Below are 22,292 nucleotides of genomic sequence, written 5' to 3'. Positions count from 1 at the left end.
GCTAGGCTGAGGGTGGAAGGAGAGCCCCCGAAAGAGAAGAGTGACACGGGGTCTGATTGGAAGTCCTGGGCTGTACCATCTGCTGACAGAGTGGGCAACTCATCCCAAGTCTCTGAGTTCCTGTTTCCTCGTTGGCAAAACGAGGGTAGGAATGGCCTGCAGTGAGAATTAAATTGCAATTCACAGGCCCGGCTCCTGACACACAGTAGGATGCTCAGGAAATCCCGCTTCCTTCCCTCCCCCAGGGCTTGGCGGGGCTGCTGCATGGACACGTGTGAGCCATTAAAGATGTGTAGAGGTCACTTTCTTTGCCAGAGAATGTGGGTGCCCTATTGCCAAATCTCCCCATTTTTCAAGAGAAGCTGGGGATCCCGCTTCTTATGTGAAATCTCCCGATCTTGAAATGTTGTCAACAAATTCATATATTTAAAAACATTGGACAAGCCAAGCAAAACACACCTGCAGACCACTGGAGTGTGACTGCTGGTTTAAACCATAGAACAAGTAAAGAGCTAACCTGCATTGACGCCGAGCCCTGTGTGTGGAAGAAGGCTTTACACACAGAATGGCACTGATTCCTCACGATCTCCCAATCGTAAGTCTCCCTTATGATCCCCAATGCACAGATGAGGAAACTGAGGCTTAGGCTGGCCAAGAGATCTGGCAGGGCTGGAAGCAAACATAGGTTGTCTTGAGAACTCAAAGTTCTACTCTATCCCCCTCTCCAGATTCCTAGAAGTGTCTTTTGAGAACAAATGGCAGACCCAGAGAGAGGCAGGGCACTGCTCATGGCCACAGAAACGCACTGGGCTGGCAGAGACCCATCAGGTTTCCTGTGGCCTTCTGGAACAGGACCCCAGAGTGGACTTCCCTGGAGGAGGTGACTGTGAGATCCAGCCAGCCAAGCCTGAGATGGTGGCAGAGGAAAGGCACCTTCTACTTTTTATCTCCTTGGACAACATATGGATAGGCTTAAGAATGTTCTAGACCACAAGCCTAAGCCCTCAGTTTGTCCATCTCAAAAATCTGGGAAGCTGGACAGGAAAGGCCACTCACCAGCAGACCATATGCTCCGTTACTCGGTGCGTCTAAGATTGGGCTGGAGACGCAGCCAACCACGTTGCTTTGGACTCATTCACCACGAGCTGGCAATAATTTAGATAGAGTCTGTGATTCTTTCTGATTAAAAACCTGGCCATGTTTCCCATCCTTGGTGAATTTTCATCGTTTTAGCAGTAGAGGAGAACTCACTCCAGATAAAGGGGCCACTCCAGGAGAAAAGGGAACCCTCCTACACTCTTGGTGGGATTGTGAACTGGTACAGCCACTGTGGAAGACAGTATGGAGGCTCCTTTAAAAACTAAAATTAGGGCTACCATATGATCCGGCAATCCCACCCCTGGGCACATATCTGGAGAAAACTAACATTCGAAAAGATACTCCAATGTTCATAGCGACACTGTGCACAACAGTCAAGACTTGGGGGCAACCTAAATGTCCATCAATAGATGAATGGATGAAGAATGGTACAAACATACAGTGGAATACTACTCAGCCGTAAAAAAGAATGAAATCATGCCACTTGCCGTAACATGGACGGACCTAGACATTATCATGCTAAAGTGAAGTAAGTCAGAGAGAGGAAGACAAATATCATAAGAGATCACTCCATGTGGAATCTTAAATAAACCACAAATGAACTTATTTACAAAATAGAAATAGACTCCCAGACATAGAAAACAAACTTATGGTCACCAAAGGGGAAAGAGGGTGGGGGTGGAATAAATTAGCAGTTTGGGTTTAGCAGATACACAGTACTGTATATAAAATAGAGAAACAACAAGGTCCTGACATACAGCAGAGGGAACTATACTCAATATCCTACAATAAACCATAATCAGAAAAACATGAAAAAAGAACAGGCATAATTACATATATCTGAGTCCCTTTGTTGTGCAGCGGAAACTAACACAGCATTTTAAATCAACTGTACTTCAGTTAAAAGAAGAAAGGAGGACACTCCAAAAGTGCAGGAATTGTTTCCTTCAACCCAGGATCAGGAAGCAACCAATACTCGTTCAGATTCCGTGTGTGTGGAGCAAGCAACGCAGTGGGCACAGAGAGGAGATGTGGGGGGGAGACCCACCTCAGTCCGGGGAGATTTCTAGTAACTGCCAGGAGGAGCCTAGAGAAACCCCATAACCTTCCTCTTCTGGGCCCGGATTTAATCCTTTTACATGCGGAGGACTCTTGTCTACTAAACAGTGTAGGGGTGACTCAGCACCCAGGACACCTGCGTCCAAAGCTTGGCCATGCTACTCACCTGCAGCGTGAGCGTAAGCAAGCCCCCTGGGCCTCAGTTTCTCAGATGTGAAATGGGAGTCACAATAGTGCCAATGCCAGAGGTCCATAGATCTATCTTACGGCACATTAGAGCAGCACCTGGGCTTCACCACCTCTGCATGGGGATAACAACAACATCTATGTACGTCCTGGGCTGCCTTAGTGGTTCACACGGTAAAGAATCCACCTGCAATGCAGGTGACCCGGGTTGGATCCTGGGGTCAGGAAGATTCCCCTGAAGAAGGGAATGGCCACCCACTCCAGTATTCTTGCCTGGAGAATTTCACGGACAGAGGAGCCTGATGGGTTACAGTCCATGGGATCACAAAGAGTCAGATACGACTCAGCAGCTCACACGCACACACACACAGCTCCCAGGACCATGGCCAGGATGAAATAAATTCATATAAGCAAATCTTCTGGACCCATGGCTGGCACAGAGAAAGCCACTCGAGACGCTGTTGCCATCACTGTATGTGATTACAGTTCAGTTCAGTTCAGTTGCTCAGTCGTGTCCAACTCTTTGTGACCCCATGAACTGCAGCACGCCAGGCCTCCCTGTCCATTACCAACTCCCAGAGTCCATCCAAACCCATACCCATTGAGTCGGTGATGCCATCCAACCATCTCATCCTCTGTCATCCCCTTCTCCTCCTGCCCCCAATCCCTCCCAGCATCAGGGTCTTTTCCAATGAGTCAGCTCTTCGCATCAGGTGGCCAAACTATTGGGAGTTTCAGTTTCAGCATCAGTCCTTCCAATGAACACCCAGGACTGATCTCCTTTAGGATGCACTGGTTCGATCTCCTTGCAGTCCAAGGGACTCTCAAGAGTCCTCTCCAACACCACAGTTCAAAAGCATTAATTCTTTGGCGCTCAGCTTTCTTTATAGTCCAACTCTCACATCCATACATGACCACTGGAGAAACCATAGCCTTGACTAGACAGAACTTTGTTGGCAAAGTAATGTCTCTGCTTTTTAATATGCTGTCAGGTTGGTCATAACTTTCCTTTCAAGGAGTAAGCGTCTTTTTATTTCATGGCTGCAATCACCATCTGCAGTGATTTTGGAGCCCAGTAATTACAGATGAGAGAACTATTGAAGATTGAACTTTTGATTGACTCCTATTTATATCTTCACAACTGAATCTTGAGAGCTAGAAGAGCATTTTCTCAAAGAGACTTTCGCATGAAGACTTTCCACTGACTCAGACCGGAGGACTCCTCCCCCGCCCTTATCACAACCAGGGCGGGCCTTTCTGGCTGGGACCGCAGTTCCCTCCCTCCATCCTCCTGCCCCGGCTCATCTCTCTCCAGCTCACAGGACTCACACCCACCGCTTCGTGTGTGTCTCCCAGCAGCCTCCGGAGAAGGTGGGTCAGGTAACATTGTCCCCACTTGATGGCCCAGCAGCCCCCCAGATGTCAGGGCCATGTGCTGAGGGACAGGAGCCCAAACACCAGAGCCCAGGCCCTGGGCGGCAGCAGCAGGCACCAAGGCTATGGCTCCGCAGGCCCGGGACCACCACTTCCCTTGGGCAAGTCATGCCTCTAACCCTCATGGCCTCATTGGCCAAAGGGAGAAAAAGACCTTCATCCAGGCCCCTTGTGAGGACTGAATACATGACAGCACTGCGAACAACACCTAGCACATTGAGGGCTCAGTATCTCAGCAAAATGAGACACGCTATTTTGGCATACTCCTGCTTTATGCCTGACTCCCGGTAAACCTTCCCGTTCGAGACCCTGGTCACTCTCAAAAATGTCTCGGTTTGGAAAAACATTATATGGTCACTCTAAAATAATTGCCTGTAGCTGATTAAATTATTATTACTATTACTACTATTATTTTCCACCATACCACACTGAGACTCTAAGAATCAAACAGGTCAGTAATTCAGTGCCTCCCATGGGTGAACGTGAGCCCTGCCCTGGGGACCTCAAACTCTAGCCCTCCAGCTAAGCTCTCACCACAGGGAGACGAGACCCTGGGGCCAAGGCGATGTGCCACCTGGAGTCTGTGCCCCCTCTTGATCACTCTGGGTGCCCAGGGGGCCCCAAGCCCAATACCAGGAGGACCTGGGAGGGTCTCTTCTGTAGATTCAACCTCGGAGGTCAGATGGCACCACTGACATGCCCAGCTCGGTGGCGGAGGGGTGGCTGGGGGCAGCTCTCTCGGGAGTGGGGCGGTGTGAACCCTGCTGGCGCGTGAGGGCTGAGATGCCCACACACGTGTGCACAGGGGCCCCTGCCCCACAAAGCTCCAGTGTGGGCTCCGAGGAGTCCGAGCAGTCTACATTCAGAACTGGCCTTCCAGGTTGTTATGAAAGTGTGCTTGTCAAGGTAGGAGAATAGAACATATTTTATTTCACATTTTGTTAGCTTGATTTATAACTTGCAAATATTTAGACATATGGTATGTGAGCCTCCATCTGCCCTCTCCCTGGGCCCCGCAAATCCCTGCCACCTCCTGCCCACTCTCAACGCCAAATGTTTACCGAGCCCCTCCTCCGCGCCGGGCCCAGGGGACTCCATGGGGTGAAGGGCACCCTCCTGGCACCCAAACGTGACCACCTCCGTGGGCGCACACCCCGGACTCCTAAACCAGTGAGGAGCACGGAGTCGGGGGAGGGCGAGAACCTGGTCTACAGCTCTGCCCCAACCCTAGTGAGGCGGGCAGCTTCCTACCCCTCTCTGGGCCTCAGTTTTCCTGTTTAGACAACAGATTTCATTCTCCCTAAGAGGCCCTGGTACCCAGGCTGAAGCAGGGTGAAGGAGGACACAATTAGATCAGGGACCTGGGGAGGGCGGGACCTGGCGATGGGCAGATAACTCTCTCGGGTTACCAAGGTGTGGAACTGAGCACTTTGCACTGGCGGGTCACAGACCGCGATCCCTTTCATCTTGTCCATTCATTCCCCAAACACGGCAGCCACCCACGCTGTGCCAGCTAGGGGCTGATCTGCCGGACCTGGGACGATCAAACAGGCACACAGAAAACCGAAAGGCAACGCAAAAGACTGGCGAGTGTGCTAAAAAGAGACCTTCTCTAATCTCCTTCCATCCTCGCCATCCTCCAGCTCCTGTCCATTTCTCGGATGAGAAAACGGAGGACCGGAGAGGTAAGGGTCTAGGTCAACACCCTGCCGCTTAGGGCGCGCCCAGATCTTGTGGCCAGCCAGAAGCGAGGTTTCAGATTCCGGCAGTCTCCGGCCACTGTCCCAAGCTGCCCGAGGCATGGGGAGGCCCCGTCCAGCTCCCGGAAGGCTGGAGGGAGGTGAGGGCAGGGAGGGGCCGGGCCAGAGGACGCGCAGGCCGGGAGGCAGGGAGGGGCCTGGCGGCGGGTGCGAGGGGGTGGGGGGAGTCGGGCGGCACCCACCTCCCGGGTGCGCAGCCTGGGTGCTCGGCCCCGGCGCCCGGAGCGCCAGCGGCTTAGGTGCGCGCGGGCGACAGCCCCGCTCTGGCGACTCCGCCGCGGTCGGGCCGGGGTCGGGCTCCCAAGCGCCGGCAGAGGGGTACGGCGGGGGGCGGCGCTGCAGTGCCCGCAGCGGCGGGCTGGGGGAGCTGTGCCCGCCTGTCCCCCAGGCTCGGCTGGGGACCGGCAGCCGGGGCGCCACTCCCTCACCCGGCCAAGCCAGGCGACGCGCAGCCAGGCGTGCCTAGAGCGGGCTCCGGCCCCAAGGACTCCCGGGCACCCGGCCGGGGAGGCCCCGGGAGAAGCCAGTCCCGCGGGCCAGGGCGTCCACGGGCGCCGCCGCTCCGGCCCGCCCCCGGGGGTGGGGGGTGGGGGGGTGTCCCGGGCCGCTGGGCCCGCCCAGGTAACCCCATCCTCGGCCCGCCCCCGGCCCGCCCCCCCGGCTGCCCGGCCTCCGTCGCCGCCGCCGCCGCCGCCGCATCCCGGCTCTGGGGCGGCGCTGACAGTCTGGTCCGCGCCGGGCAGCGGGCGCAGCAGCGGGCAGGGCTGCCGGCAGGCACGGAGGCAGAGCCCCGCCACGCGCGCCCCGGCCCGCGCCCGGCGCCGCGCCCCAGCCCGCCCGCGGGGCGCCCACCTGCCGCCCGGACGGGAGGTCCCCCCACACCCGCCCCCGCGGCCGCAGCCGCTGCCCGGGGCCGGGCGCCCGCGGCGGCACCATGAGTCCCCGCTGGTGCCTGCGTTCACTGCGCCTCCTGGTCTTCGCCGTCTTCTCGGCCGCCGCGAGCAACTGGCTGTAAGTCCGGACCCGGCGGGGCCGGGCGGGGGCCGGGGCGGGGCGGGCCCCGGGGGCCGCGGCCGGTGCCAGGCGGCGCGGGGGGCAGCGGGCGCGGGGGCGCCCGGCAGGTGTCTCGGCCGCGGGACGCGAGGCTCGACCGCCCTGTGCGCCGCCGCCGCCGCCACTGCCCCGGCCTCCCTCTTAACACCCCTCTGCCCGCGTCCGGCTCCCAGCTCAGGGGCGGCAGGGGTGACGGCAACCGCCCGCACCCCGAGGCGGCCTGGGGAGCCCGGGAGTGCAAGGGGCGCGAGCGCGGGACGGCGGCAGGGGCGGGGTGCCGGGTGCGGGGCTCAGCCGGGGCTGGACTGACAGGTCGCCGAGGAAGCGCACGACGGGCGAGGACCCTGGCTGCTAATAGCAGGTTAATCCCACCCCCAGAAGTCCAGGAGTGAGCTCCCCGCGCCGAGCTGCCCGCGCCGCGCTGCCGGCTGGGCCGGAGGCGTGCAGGGACCTGTCCTGCTTGGGGGCCCTAGAGCCGGGATAGAAGCAGGGAAGAGACCGGCCGGCCTCCGGCAGCTGGCGCTGGCCGGCCTTGGTTCTCCCTGGGGCGGGAAGAAACTCCGTCCAGAGCTTAAAGAAGGCAGCAGCCCCCGGCTCCCTAAGTCTCACCTAAGAAGGGAGGGCAGTGACCGCCGGTGACCTGTCTGTTTCTCCCTGATTGGGCCTGGCTCCTGGGACTCCCTGGGAAGGGGCTGAAGGTTCGCTGGAGGCAGTGGGGGATTCTAAAGGGATGAGCTTCCTTGAGTGGGTGAACAAGGAAGCAAGAGGGCCCTGGACCCCTTCTTCATCCCCCTTAGTGATGGTTTTCACCCCTGCCCCAGGCTTCACCCTGGTCCCCATTGCTTCTGCCCAGAACTCTGCCCCCATCGGCCGCTGTGGGCAGTCAGTGGGGAGCCAAGCTCCAATATTGATCTGAAAAGCATGAGGTGGGAAGGGGGATAGCCAAGAGTGTAGCTGGGGTTTCCATGGAGACAGCGGGAGAGGAAAAAATTCTCTCTGCATCAAGACCAAAGAACAAATATCTCCCATGAAATTGCCCCGAGTGTCCAATGGCTGTTGCTATGAGGTCATTGCGGCCGCTGGGGCCCTGCAGGCTGGAAGGAGTGCGTTCGCTGGGGTCAGAGCCACCCAGGGCTTGGGGGACGGAGGTGATGTGGAATTCTCCCAGCTGTTCTGAGAGGGAGAGTGAGCGACTCCAAGGCAGCCCGAAGTGGCTGCGGAGTTTTTGTTTTTCTTGGAGACTTAATTTGATTAACACTTCAGGGGCAGTGGCAAAGTGTATAGAAACCAGGGTACCACCACCTCCTCCTGCTACCCCTCGGCAGGCCAACCCCGCCCCCGAGTGGGGCCTGGGGGTCACAGAGCCAAGGCAGGGGGCTGATCAGGACTTGGGGAAGTTCATGGTCCCTGGAAAGCATGAGTTCAGAGCCGGGGTCTCCAAAGCCAGCAGGAGCAAGAACTGGGTATGACTGGCCCAGGGCTGAGGGCTACAAAAAGGCAGAGGAAGAAGCAACAATTCCAGGGTCTGACCCAGGCCTTCCAGGAAGAGCGAGACATCCTCAGTGGAGTTCTTCAAGAGCATCTAGTGTTGGGGCCCATTTTACAGATGAGGAAACTGAGGCCCCAGGAGGGGAAGCTACTTGCTCATCTCAGAGCAGAGAACTGATCCCAGATGCTCTGACTTCCAGGCAGTGACATACCTCCTTCCCTGAAGCCGTCCCCAACTTAAGCCAGCGTGGCCCAGGTAGTGTCACTACCCACCTTCAGCCACATCCAAGCCCCAAATCCCAACCCAGGAGGCCACCCCAGCTTTGGGTCATGCAAATCGTGGGGAATTCTAACAGCTCAGTTCTCCTGCTGCACTGTGGGGGGTGGGGTGAAGAGGGGCGGCCTAGGAGGAGAAGAGAGGTTGGCAAACCTGTTCTCTGCGGCCGCAGTGGTTCAGGTTGCCATGCAGCAGGTCTCCGGATGACCCAGCTCACTCCTGCTCCACCCCAGGCTGCAAGCCAAGGGTCTCTCTGCTCGGCCCAAGGCAGGAGAAACAAGGGGCTTCCCAGGACCCCCGCCAATCCAGAAAGGCTGTGATGGAGAAGAGATCTCTGGGCATATTCCAAGACTGGGTCCATCCCCAGGCAAGGGCCTGGGCCAGTTCTGGGGGAAATAGATGTCACAGCTGGGCCTCCAAGGAGCTTGGAGGAAGACAAGGTAAAAGCAGACCACAGATGAATGAGACCGTGAATATGCGGTAGCTATTGGAGGAAAGAGATGAGTGTGAGCTGGAGCAGCCACGGAGGGGACTTGGCCTGAAGGTTGTAGAATCCTGACAGTAATAATTATAATAGATCCTCCTGTGCTGTCTACATCCTGACAACATCTGAATCCCATTTTACAGATGAGAAAATTGAGGATCACGGAGGTAACTGCCCCGAGTCACCTGGATGGTAAATGGCAGAGGCATCTAATCCAAAAACTGCCTGTAGAAGTAAAAGTTTCTGGGAGGCAGATGTCCATCCAGGCACGATGGCTGGCACTGTCTTTTCCAGTCATGCTGGAGGTCTGGCCCCAAGAGGATGGCTGGCAGCACTCTCAGAGGGGCAAGGCCGGGGTGTCCAATCCCCTTCCAGTACCTTGAATCAGGCCTTCCGGCCAGGGCCGGCTGGCTGTCCGGTTGCAAGAGCTGATGCTGCCTGTTGTCTCTGTAAGGCGGGTGGCCTGGCGGAGAGGCCAGGTGTCCCGCTGCGTGCAGCTGTTGGGCAGGATGGAGCTTGGAGCTGGGACGGCTCTGTAGCCTGAGGCCTGGGCAAGCCCAGAGAAGCTAGAAGCTGTTGATTAGACTTGTGTCTGGCACCAGGAGTGAGTTGACAGCTTGTGGCAGCTCCCACCACTGAGGGAGGGAGAGAGGGAGGGATGGATGAGACGGTCCATCAGTGGAAGGCCTGGATCTTCCACAGACCTGGGCTTGTAAATGTCTCCGAGTGTTTCCCCCGGCACTGGGGCCATGCTGGAAGTCAGGAGACTTGGTCCCCAGAGCTGGGTGGCCTGGGATGGCCTCTTTTTCCCTCTGGGCCGCAATCCTCAGCAGATTGTTCTGAACCCAAGATGGAAGTACTGGAAGAGTTAGATAGATAAACTAAGATAGAACAGATACACTAAGGTTTTATCATGGTGGATTTCCTGAAGAAAGGCGGTGATGTGCCGAGCTGGGACCCCCTTGGAGGCCCAGTAGGCACGGCCAGGGGGCCTGTGCTGCATTCACAGGTTGTCCAGCAGAGTGGCGAGGGCAGATGGCACACAGTTCCATCCCAGGTCTTCCCCTGACCAGAAGGGTGACCTCGGACAAAGTACTTACCCTCTCTGAGCCTCGGGTTCTTCATCTGTAAAATGGGACCCACACGTGAGGGTGCTGAGGCTACAGAGCCTGTGCGCACCGCATGCTGAGCACAGAGCCAGCGATGGAAAAGGCAGCCATGGACGATGCTGCTGGAAACGGTGGCAGCCGTCACTGAGCTGTACTTCTGGTTACAGAGATGATGGAGAGAAAGGGTCTTGGGAAACCGCCGTCCGCATCCTGTGACCTTGATCACACAGGGAGGATCCCCGGCTGCTGCCTCCCTGGTTTTCAGCCAGGGCCCCTGCGAGAGCCTCACTGAGCCAGGAAGGCCAGCCCAGCTCCTGGGCAAATCCTGCTGGCCAGAGGGGATGCTACCCTTCGCTGCCCCTGGGGAAGGCCTATCACTCCACGCTGGATCCGACTCCCCAGAGATGTGCAGCCCCATTGCCAAGCCGAGTTCCCGTAGGCCTGCTGACCCAGCAGGGGGCAGGGTGCGGTGCCACTCCCCGGCCCACGAGCGGAGTGACGCCTGGCACTCTGGGGACAGCTCTCCGGGCCAGGTGAGGCCAGAGCCAGCCAAGACATGCAGTGCTGGCCCCATAGCTAAAGGCATGGTCTGTCACCCCCAGGAACTGTCCCTCTAGTCTCTGGCTAAAACCTGCTCCCTTCTAAAGAGCAAAAGCCCACCCCCTTGGATCACCTCCTATGGCTCTGGCGTTGAATTACAGTCACTGACACACCCATAGCGCTTTACAGTTTACACTAGGATTTCTCACTATTGGTACTTGGGGCCTGTGGTGTGCATTGTTGAATGTTTAGCAGCATCCCTGGCCTCCCTACCCACCAGACACCTATAGCACCCTGCCCCCTGCCCTCTGCCAGCCAGGGAACCACCAGAAATGTCCCCAGACACTGTCAGATGTCCCTAGAGGGCAAAATCACCCCTGGTTGAGAATCAATGACTTACGAAGCATTGTCACACCCACTTCCTTATAAGAACCACATAACCTCTCCCCCTTCCCCTTCAGAGGAGGGAATCCATATTCAACCCTACTTCAGAGGCCCAGAGGTGCAGTGACTTCCCCAAGGGACATCCCACATGGCAGAAGCAGTACTTGACTTGCTCTCAGATGCCCAGATCTCGTGGTGTTCCATCCTCTCCTTAGAGAACTGTTTCCTATCATATATGGTTGTTGTTCAGTCTTTCAATCCTGTCCCACTCTGTGCAACCCCCATGGACTGTACCTAGCCCCCCAGGCTCCTCTGTCCGTGGAATTCTCCAGGCAAGAACATGGGAGGGGGCTGCCATTTCCAACTAACGTGGCTCCTTCTGCCACGTTAGGAGCCTCCGGGGGCCGAGGCTTTGGCACAGACGCCTGCCGGCAGCCTCAATGCCTGGCACACGCCTGGCCTGTAGCAGCTTCTCAGTCAACATTTCATGAACAAAGGGAGGACAGGCCTGTTCACTCCTGAGGATTGTAAGTTGCTGTCACATCAGGCCCCATCTGATGTGGGCCCTCCCACTTGGAGTGGGAGGGAGGCTCTGCCCTACTGCCCCAAGCTGCGGGTGATGCTCAGATGTGCCAAAGTGGGTATCACCCAGCAGATGCACAGCTCTGGCCCGCAGCTCTGGGCCAGGGCACCCGCTCAGAGCCAGGCTGAGAGCACTTTCTCCCCTCACCCCCCTCTCAGGGCCCCGGGACCAGGCTCTGCCTGAGGGGTTTGCTCAAGCAGCAATCACGACCCAGCTGTCTGCCGTGGCTTGACTTTCTTCCCTCAACCCTGGATTAGCAATTGAGCAACTCAGCATCTGACAAGACAGTGCTCCCCAAACCTGTTGAAACTCGCCCAGCTCGGGCCCTGTGGGTGCCTTGGGAGAGCTGAGCATTTGCACCAAGACTCATCCTCGCGTCCACTGCTCTGGGAAGAAGGGCTTGACCTGAGCCAACCAGGAGTAGAGTTGGCCAGGCAGCCGCCGATGAGGGAGGGAGTGGGGGGGTGACAGTTGCCCACCCCATCGCCCCCACTCCAAACAAGCCTGCAAGAGCCGCTCGCTCGGCGGACTCAGCTGGGAGGCGGAGCTGTGACCCCATGGTTGCTGTCCAGATTTCCACAGGAGTTGCCAGGTTTTATCTCTGAGTCCTGAGCTGCATCTTCTGTGATCCAGCCAAAGCCGGGAGAAGGCTCGCTCCCTGCCGTGACCCCCAGCTCCCCCCTTCCCCCTCCCAAACCCCTCTCCGCCTCCCCCGTCTCCTGGCAAACTCAAAACCAAACTCTTGTTAGTTCCCTGGCCAAGTCAGAACCCCCGCAGCGGAGGGGACCTGGTCTGAGAAAAGAGGAGAAGGGCGGAGGGGTGGGGGGAGTAAAAAGAGGGAGGGAACCCCCCGACAGCTCTCGGCTCACAAGGGAACTTGGAGAGGCCCCTTAGGAACAGCATGAAGCCGCCGATGAGCCCGGAGGGGCCTCTTTGCCGCTGTGACCCCGAAGGGTCCTCTTGGACCGTTTCTCACTGTGTTCACACACAAATCACTGCAGAACTGGATCTCAGGAACTCCTCTCCAAGGACTGGAGACCTCAGGGTACCCCCTTGAGTCAGTGATGCCCGGCTGTTCCGGCACCCTGGGGCCGAGAGGACGGAATCTCAGCCATCAGAGTCAGAGGTTCCTGTGAGTGCTCAAGTCAGCCTCCTCCTAGGACACCGAGCCTCCAGGCAGGAGGGCGAGTGCCTGGTGAGCCCTGTTTGATGGCGACGCCCACTTCCTTGTCCAGACCTCTTCTCCATCAGGCGCCATGCTAGGCACCTGGGGGTCCCAGGGCACAGCAGTGGTAGAGCTGGAACCCCACTCAAGGTCTCTGACTGCCTTCCAGACCTTTCCCTGCAGCAGGTGAAAGCAGGCCTGCAGCCCACCCCCCTTGCCCGTCATCCCTGCTGGAGGTGATGAGCGACAAGGGAGGAGCCCAGGTTTTCCTGCCAGCCCTGTTGGGGTGCGAGTGTGGGCTTAGCCGCCGGCTCCCCCAGGCCTGGGCCTTGAGCAAGGGTGCACCAAGGCCGAGGAACTCGCTAGAAACCTAAAGACACAGGGCATGAGCCTGACTCCAGAGAGCCCCCCACACTGTCCCCGGACAGCTCACGAGGCTTCCCCATCCCTCCTGCCACCCCTCCCCCAGGGTTCCCCCAGCCCAGCTAGGGGAGGACCACTCAACAGCTTGATGGCTCCAAGGCAGGCAAGGTACTCCAGGGAGGAGGGTCGAATGCATCTATGCAAGGGAGACTCTCTGCTGGCAAATTCGGGGGCGAGCAAGGTCAGGAAGTGCCTTAAATTCAACGCCCACTGGGCCCACAGCCACACCTTCCCCCAGAGAGAAAAGGAAACTTCTTCCTGCCTGGCGCAGCTCAGGAACCAGCCAGGTTCAGGTCTGAGCTGCTATTTGCTGGCCCTGAGTCAGCCACCAGCTCCCCCAGGACCTAATCCTGTGAGATGGGAAATAAGAAATGGGGGGGGGGGGGGTAGGAATGGCAGGTAGGGAAGTGGGGGCAATGTGGGGCTGGGAGTAAGATGTCGAGACGGAGGAAGAGACAGACAATTCCGGGACTGTAACACTGCAACGATAACCCATCTTCTTTCCATCGAGGTAGAGATGAAGAAACAAATGCAAAATACTTCAATGCTGATTCATCACACATGTTCAGCTAGATCACCCCATTCTGCGTGCATGCTATAACTCCTTGCTCAATAGATGTTTCTTGAACACATTTTAAAAAAATAAAAAGAGAGACAGAAGATCAGGGTGCTGAGGCTTCTGAGGATGGGGAGTAAAGGGAGCCAGGGATCAGGAGACGGGGGTGGGGGGGGTGCGGACAGCACCCTAGGGGACAGGAGCGGGGCCTTGGGCTGCAGGGAGGCTGTCACTCCACTCGCAACTGAGGAAGAGTGCTTGGAACAAAAAGAACTTGACGTGGGCATTGAGAGCTGCATGGAGCTGGGCTCTGTCTGGGAGAAGAGCGGCATGGAGGCAGCACCCACCACCCCACAGCCCCTGCGAGCATCTCCGGGGCCAGCCCCTCCTCGCCGGCTACCCCTGCAGGGCTTTCAGGCCAACAGCAGCAACTCCTTCCACTGCCTGAGAAGCTGCAGGGGTCATGGGCCCAGATACTGCCCAGGCAGCCACGTAACCTCCGAGGCGTCATCCTCTCCAGCACCCCTCGCCCCTGAGAGACGCCTTCGCTGTCAGGCAGGGAAGATACGGAGTCCCTAGAAAGACCCATCAATGGAAGAATCAGACTACCTCCCTCAGACCCGTGCCCACTGATGCCAAACCACCAAGTCCTCTGTGCCCTGGGCCGTGGCGGGAGCCCGATGCGCCAGCCCAGGCTTAGAAGCCAGAAGGACCTGTGTTCAAGTCTTGACCGACCCTGAGCAACCGCGCAGCCTTGAAACACATGCCTCTCTGAGCCTGTTTCCTCACCTATAAAACGGGGGGATGATACCCACCTGGAGAATCCTGTGTGAATTTACGACTCTATATCCACGTAAGGTGGCTTACCCGGTGGCTCAGTGGTAAAGAATCCACCTGCAACGCAGCAGACACAGGCTTGATCCCTGCATCAGGAAGACCCCCCTGGAGGAGGGCATGGCCACCCTCTGCAGTATTCTTGCCTGGAGAAGCTCGTGAACAGAGGAGCCCGGCGGGCTACTGTCCACAGGGTCACAAAGAGTCGACATGACTGAAGTGACTTAGCATGCATGCATCCATGTAAAGATATAGTGGAGCACGTGACTGTTGTTTTGAGGAGCAAAGTGACAAGGGACGTAAGGTCCCTCTTCCCATCATCTAGTCCCAAGAATGGTTCCCAGGTTCCCTGGACACACCGCTATCCATGCCATCCTCACGCCAGGGTCCCCAGCTCTGAATCTCCTAACAGCACCATCCCCCGATTCCTCAGACCCCCCATTCCTAGAGGACCCATCTGATGGGCCAGAACCACTGGCAACACACCCTCTCTCTCTGAAGACTGGAGATCCCGTCAACCATCAACGGTTGGGATCGAGGCTGAAGTGACCCACTGTCCCTGAAGGGCATGTGTCCTGCCCTCTGGGATGCTCAGCTGAAAAGAAGGGCTGGGAACCCAGGTGGGAGGGAGCCGATGGAGCCAAGCCAAAGAAGACAAACGAGCCGAACCACCCTGGGGTCCCCCGGAAGAGGCTGCAGCTCAACGGACTAAGGAGAGGCGTTGAGAAGGCAGGGATGCTGATGCTGCTGATGAACATGCATACTAATGATAAGGAATAACAACAATGTAATCGTGTTGCCAACAGGAGAAAGCGTACCTGCTGTGTGACTGTTTAACCCACCTCAGCCTCCAGAGACCCAGATTCTTCTCCCCATCCTAAAGGGGAAGACACGGAGGCTTACATCCCCTCTCTTGCCGCCAGTGACACGGAGACGGGATGCCAACCCAGTCCGTCCTTCTCTCTTGGGCGGTGCCTCGCGCCACCTGCCACGGGCAGGGATGAGTGTCTCGGGACAGGGACGCTACGGAGACGGAGACTGCGGGGACAGAAGCCCCCCAAGGCCTGAAAACAGCTGGGGATGTGGAAGGCTCCTGGGAAACCAGGGACTCCCCACCCGCCAGGAGCGCCGGGGGGCCCAGACGGGTCACAGACCCTCTCCCTCACCCGGCCGCATCTCCCGGGCGGGCAGCTCTCCGATCATCAGGCACTCGGTTCCTTCCGGCTCCTCCTCCCAGTCTCTTGGCCTCCTTCCTTCCTGGTGTCGCCCGGCAGGCACGACTGCTCCTCGGGAGGCTCTAAATGCGGCCTGGGCAGCAGGGAGGCCTGAGGGAGGAGGGGGCAGAGAGAGGCCCGGGCCGGCCTCCCAGCCCCCACCTGCCCGCCTCGGGGCCAGGACCCACAGCACTGATCCGCCCGGCCTCCCAAACGCTCCAGCAATTTCCCGTCCCCTGTCCTCCTGACGCGCAGAGCCAGAGCCAGGGCAGGAGGTGGAGAGGTGCGGATTTTCCTCTAGGAATTTGTATATATATATATATATATATATATTTTTTTTTTTTTTTTAAAAAGCCAGCAAACCTGGAAAAGCTTGGGACAAGCCCAGCTAATTTTAGTTTCTAATGAAAACAGCAGGTGGCTGAGAGGATCTGATCTCCCTGGCAGGGCCAAGGGCCCTCCGGCCTCGCAGGCGGCAGGCACGGGCTGCGGGGAGGGCCTCCTGGGAGGAGCCTGCTGGACTCCAAGCCCCCACGGGAGGAGACGGGCACGCGCTGGCTGGCAGCAGGGCAGCCCAGGGTGGGGGGGGTGGGCGGGGGGTAACCTGATCGATGGCACGGCTGTGGCTGGAGTCCTGGGTGGCCCTGGGCAGCGAGTGGTAAATGGCTAAGCCTGTGCTCAGCAGCGGCCGGAAGAAGCCTAAATGGGGGCGATGCAACTCCAACGAGGGAAGAGGCAGGGGTGGCCGAGGCCCTCCACCGGCTGGCCCCACGCTCCGCATCTCCCCCAGGAATGGCCTGTGCACTTGACATCTGAGCCGGGCCCAGCCAGCGAGCGGCATGCGTGTCTCTGGGGGAAAGGTTGAGCCACCTGAGGGTGTGGGGAGAGCATTCCTGAGGCCCCTGGGACCAGCTGGGCCTTGCCCGCTGGGCTCTCTAAGTCCTCCAGAGGCCGAACGGCCAAGGAGCCCCCTAGTTCTTCCGTCACCCCCGCCCTCCCCTCTCCTGAGCACTTTGCAGGAGTGGAGCTGGGGGACCTCGTGAGCACAGGGCCCTCCATCTATGCTGCAAGCACTCACTGAGCACCTTCTACGGTCACAGCCTGTGCTGGACGTCGGGGAGGCCGCAGACTGGACACACACGGAGCGGGCCGTGACATCCTGCAGCTGTCAAGCGAGGCAGATCCACAGCTGGGGTACAGGCGGGGAAAAGGGCCCCGTGTGAGCTGGGTCTGCGTCCCAGCTTTGCTGCTCACTGGCTGTGTGACTCTGGGGCGCCACGCCCCCCCTCTGGGCCTCCGTCTGCCCATCTGTAAGACGAAGCCAGGCATCCTAACCGAAGAAGCAGCGCGGGCCACAGCCCATGAGGCTTGGGGTCCCGGGCCCCGCCCCTTCTCCAGTCCCAGTTCCATTCCCAGTTCTGACGTCCAGCCCTTTACAGGCAAGAGCGTGGGATCTGTGAGAACCAGAGGGGGGTTAGGGCTCTGCTTCTCAAACCATGGGAGGGGTCAGCTGAGGGGCCAGATGAAAGCAGGGGCTGGGGGTGGTGGGCATTGGTGCCAGCCTTGGGGGGCAGGGACCGCTCTCCCCAGCGGAAGAGCTTTCTCAGCTTCTTCCTGGAAGCCGTCCCGGTGACTCACGGCCGTGGCAGGCCGGCAGCTCACCCCTAAATCCCTTGCACTGTTATTTCAGCCTGTGTCCCTCGTTGAATTCTGAGTGGCAGCAGGGGCAGGCAGAGGGCAGGTGGGGGTAGGGGGCTCCTCTGGCCCATGTCCCCGTCTTCAGTGGCAGGGGCTCCATCTATCAGCCTGCATGGGATGGGGCCTGAGGCCTCTGCAGCTTAAACGCCTCCATCCCCGCAGGCTCTGACCCTTTCATCTGCAGTGGTACCTTTAGGAGACAGCTCCGATGGGGCGGGGACTGGGCCAAGGTCGCACCACAGGCAGGTGGCTCGGCCAGGCCTCCCCAGCTTGCTCGCCTTGCCCGGAGAACCCCCGCCGTGGACACAGAAGCCAAGCTTCCACACCACCTGCCCTGCCCTTCCCCCAGCCCCTCGGCCAGACACGAGAAGGGGGCAGAACAGAGGTGGGGGCCGGCCATCTCTGTGCCCCCATGTCACCGCCCCCCACCACCTTCTCCTAGAAGGCAGCCCTGGCATCTGAGCAGGAAAGGATCCAACTTGTAGGCCCAACTCCTAGTCCTCCATCACCCCGCGGCCTCCCAACGTGGACCTGGCCCATGGCCAGTAGCCAGGCTCTTGGCGCCCCCTGCAGGCCAAGAGCGCCAAGTGGTGCCAGCTCCACAGCTGGGCCGGGGAGACAGGGCCCCCTCCCCTTGCAGAGGCACCCTCCCGCGGACCCTCAGCCATCTTTCCACCCCGTCTCCCTTCTGAGATTCTCAGGCATCTTGCCCAGGCCTCATAGGGACGCTACCAAGCCTCTGTGCATTCTCCAAGCAGGACCCGGTAGCAAAGACTAGGAGCCTCCCAGGAGGCAAGGAATGGGGGGAGAGTGAGGGAGGGGGGACTGCCTCCCGCCAAGACCACCCACCTCCCACCTCCCGAGCTACCAGGGAAGGGCCAGAGCCTCAGCGTCGTGGTGCACCCAAAACTCAGCTGAGAGCAAGATGCAGCAGCCTCATCTCACCAGGTTAACTTCTCCCAGTGGCCTGGGGATGGAAATCATTACCTCCACTTCCAGGATCAGGAAAGCCAGGTGCAGGGAGGCCGGGCAAGCAGGGGGCTGGTGCAGCCGTGAGGAGGAGAGAGGGTGCCAGAATCAGGGTCCCAGGGACTGGGAAGGGAACACCACCAGTGGTCACGCACGGGCTTCCCCTAAAGCCCCCTCCAGGTGGGTGCAAGCCTGGCTTCACAGCTCCTGCAGGGAATGCGTTAAAAAGCCCATACACCCATCAAGCCCCGCCTGGAGTGGGGCCCAGACACCTATGCTTTCGGCAAACCCTGCAAATGTTTTGCTGCACAGATTTGAGAACCATCACTCTGATCCAGCCCCCATGTCCGACAAAAAGAATCCAGCTGCTGATGGTACACTGCCAGTGGGGAGAGTTTGGCAACCCACAGGTGGCCCACCATCTATCTACACCTTGGCCCACATCCTTAGGTCCAACGAACCCAGCTCCCAGCAGCCTCTGCCCACTGGTGACATTCCAGTCCTTGAGCCACTTAAAAGAATATTGGCTCTACCAAAGGCTTTGAAGTCGGGCAAAACCAGAGTCAAGTCCTGACTGCCTCTTACTTGCCACGTGACATTGCACACAGGGCAAAATATTTCTCTGTGCCTCCGTCTTTAACCCCTGTACAATGGGAGTTCATTGGCTTGCTGAGGATTAAATGCAATCATGTAAGTAAGTAAAGTGTTAGGCTTTACTGATTAAGGGCCATTGATGCTGTTGTTTAGTCACTAAGTCATGTCTGACTCTTTGCAACCCCAGCACGCTAGGCTTCCCTGTCCTTCACTACCTCCGGGAGTTTGCTCAAACTCATGTCCATTGAGTCAGTGACGCCATCCAACCATCTCATCCTCTATTGTCCCCTTCTCCTCTTGCATTCAATCTTTCCCAGCATCAGGTCCACTCTTTGCATCAGGTAGCCAAAGTATTGGAGCTTTGGCTTCAGCATCAGTCCTTCCAATGAATATTCAAGGTTGGTTTTCTTTTTTAGGATTGACTGGTTTGATCTTCTTGCAGTCCAAGAGACTCTCAAGAGTCTTCTCCAGCACCACAATTCAAAAACATCCATTCTTTGCCATTCAGCCTTCAAATTAGTTATTCTCATTGCCATTGTTATAAAAAAATCTCCCATGTCTTACTAGGATTTCTATGTGATTTTCTATCTGGGTACCATGCATTTATTCATTCCTTCACTCGGCAAACAGATGTCAAGTTCACACCCCATCGTCTGAGGCCCCGGGTCAGACCATCTTTCACATACAGAATCCCTGTAGTGCCCAAGGACAGTCCTTGACTTGGCCACAACTGGTGGTCAGTCTCCCCCTCACATTACAGGTGGGGAAACTGAGTCCCGGAGAGTGGCGACCTTCCCCCTTTACCCTTCTTCTGATAGAAATCTGTGCAGCTTCCCTTGTGAGACGTACCAGCATCTTCACCTCCACCCCCGGAGAACCATAGCTCTCACATCAAGGAGACCTGGGTTGCTGGGTTGTTTCACTGTGGAGTCTGGTGCAGTGGGGCACCCCTCTCTTTATATTCAGAGCCCCTGATCCGTGAGGTTGGGGCTGAGGCTGAGGGTAGGTAGAGCAGGGGTCTGAGTCTCCTGTGGGAAGTTGGTGGGAAGGCCCCTTTCCTTCTCTGAGCTTACCAGTGAGGTAAGGAGTCTGGACCAGACCATCTGTCTCATTCCCAAAGGCTGTGATTCTGTGCGCTCCACTGAACCTCCAAGAACCTGGGAGGATCCAGGTGCACCTACCACTAAAGAGGTAGAAAGAGAGGCAGGGGAAGGAAAGGAGGCCTTCCAGAGTCACCACTCGGCTCTTCTTCCACCATCAGACTGCTACTTGTGTGCCTACTGTGTGCACTAGCCTCAGCCAAGGATGCTGGGATGGGTGGCTGGGGGCAGGTTGAGGGGCAGAGTTTGGAGCACAAGCCTCAGGGTCATCCAGACCCAGACTCCGATGCAGGTCTGTTCTTCCTTACAAGTTGGGTGACTGCGACGGCCACCTCCCTGCTTTGAAATACTACCTGACACTTAGTAGGTGCTCAGTGAATGCACACCCTTCCCTTGAGAGAGAAACCACTTTTCTTCGTCACAGGGTCTTTCCCCAGCTCTGCTCCCACCCCAGTGAGCATTCTTGTATCTTGCTCCGGGGCCCCTTGCATCCTGGCCCAGATCACAAAGTCATCGTCATTAGCCAGAGTAGAGCCCTCCTGGGCCCTCACGGAGGAGGACAGGCAGGGGAAAGGCCCATGGGGTTGGAGGGGTCTGAGGCTTGGCTCTTTCACTTGCTACCTGGATCCCCTTGGGCATGTCACCCTCTTAGCCTTTATGTTGGAGTCCATAAAATGGGCACAGTAATTGTCAACTCATAGATTGGGGGTGAAGTGGGTTTGATCCCTGGTTGGGGAACTAAGATCCTACGTGCCATGTGGTATGCTCAAAAGATTATAAAAACAAAACAGCAATGCTCTGTCTGTCCTCCGCTGAAATGGATACAATGAAGCCCCCTCTCACACGCGCCTGGTGCCAGGGTGCCGTGACAGAAAGCCGTGTTATCTGGCCTGAGATCCCCTTCCAACCCTGTGAGGCGGGGCAAGTACTGGTGCCTCATCCCCGGGCGGTCAAGAATCCAAAGGCTGAGCAGGAAGCCTGGCACACTTTTGTTTTCAAAGCTCACACTCCCTCATGCCCGTCCCCAGCCCCCCATCCTCACTGCACACGTTGTCCTAAGTGCTGCCGCTGGGATGCTGGTCTCTGCCTGGGGGCCCTGGGAAATGACTGGCAATGAGGACTGCAGCCTTTGTAGCCAGAAGGTGGGCTTAGGTCGCAGGGGTCCCTGCCTGGGGATGAGGGAAAGAGACACACCAGACCAGACAGTGGCTCCAAGGCTCCAGACAGAGGGCATCTCGACATGCAGGGCTTGGAGTGGGGAAGGTCTGGTGTGACATCGGGGACCAGATGCCAACCGCCCAGGGGCCCCCCAGGCGGGGAGGGATCCCACGGAGGCTCTGTCAGTGGCTCTCCTAGGGCTCCCCCAGCTTTGTTTAACTCCAGCGGAGATGAAAGCTTTGTACAAGATAGCACTTCCGCACTTCCGCCCCTCTGGGAGCCAGGCAGGAGGGCTGTCCCTGAATCCAGAGAGAAGCCCACCTCCTCCAGGGACTCATCGCTGGGACAAACTGGCTCCCAGAGCCCCGGACAGGGCGGGGGTGGGGGTGGGGGGGCTTCAGCCTGTGCGTGGAAGGAGGAGGGGAGGCCCCCTGCCTGGTGTCCCACCCCCACCCACGCCCTCTCCCCAGGTACCTAGCCAAGCTGTCCTCAGTGGGAAGCATCTCTGAGGAGGAGACGTGCGAGAAGCTGAAGGGGCTGATTCAGAGGCAGGTGCAGATGTGCAAGCGGAACCTAGAGGTGATGGACTCGGTGCGCCGTGGTGCCCAGCTCGCCATCGAGGAGTGCCAGTACCAGTTCCGGAACCGGCGCTGGAACTGCTCCACGCTCGACTCGCTGCCGGTCTTCGGCAAGGTGGTGACGCAAGGTGAGGGCGGGGCTCGCGGGGGTGCCGTCTTCTGGGGGGGGGGGGCGGGCAGGCGGGGAGGGGCGTCACGTGCTTGAGAGTAGCTTGACCGGTCCATCACTCATCACAGGATGGCAGGTGGATGGCCGGGAGTGAGCAGAACGCAGCGGAGGCGGGGGTCCGAGGCAGGAGGGCCTTCGTTCATTGACACTGTAGTGCAATCCTCCGGGCAGCATCCTCAGTCCTGGGGTCATCATCCCGTTTCAGAGTCAGAATCCAAGGCTTGGGTAGGGGAAAGGATGGAGCTGCCTGGAGCTCCTCAGAGGGTGAACAGCAGAATCAGAAATCAGATCTGGGGGCCCCCAGACCTCCAGCCCCACACTGTTTTTACCTTAGCGCTCAGCCTGCCTTAGGCAAGACCACCTTGTTCGTCAGTACCTT

General features: G+C 58.2%; 1 protein-coding gene across 4 annotated transcripts in view; it reads left to right on the top strand.

Annotated features, from left to right (window-relative positions):
- The first annotated feature begins 5,232 nt into the window (after positions 1-5,232).
- The window catches only part of WNT4 (Wnt family member 4), a 29,942-nt gene continuing 12,882 nt past the window's right edge, over positions 5,233-22,292 (top strand). Inside the window, exons 1-2 of one of the 4 annotated variants that reach the window (XM_070458884.1) lie at positions 5,233-5,462; positions 21,637-21,872. In XM_070458884.1, the coding sequence (XP_070314985.1) occupies positions 21,725-21,872 (148 nt within the window). In that variant the 5' untranslated portion in view covers positions 5,233-5,462; positions 21,637-21,724. Of the gene's footprint in view, positions 5,463-6,244; positions 6,549-21,636; positions 21,873-22,292 lie in introns of those variants that run through there. The other 3 variants (XM_070458882.1, XM_070458883.1, XM_070458881.1) reach the window with 3 other exon arrangements.

This window comes from Odocoileus virginianus, chromosome 30, assembly GCF_023699985.2.
Source record: "Odocoileus virginianus isolate 20LAN1187 ecotype Illinois chromosome 30, Ovbor_1.2, whole genome shotgun sequence".
Lineage (NCBI taxonomy): Eukaryota > Metazoa > Chordata > Mammalia > Artiodactyla > Cervidae > Odocoileus > Odocoileus virginianus.
The sequence above is the reverse complement of the archived record's forward strand: the minus strand, read 5'-3'. Positions and strand labels throughout refer to the sequence as shown.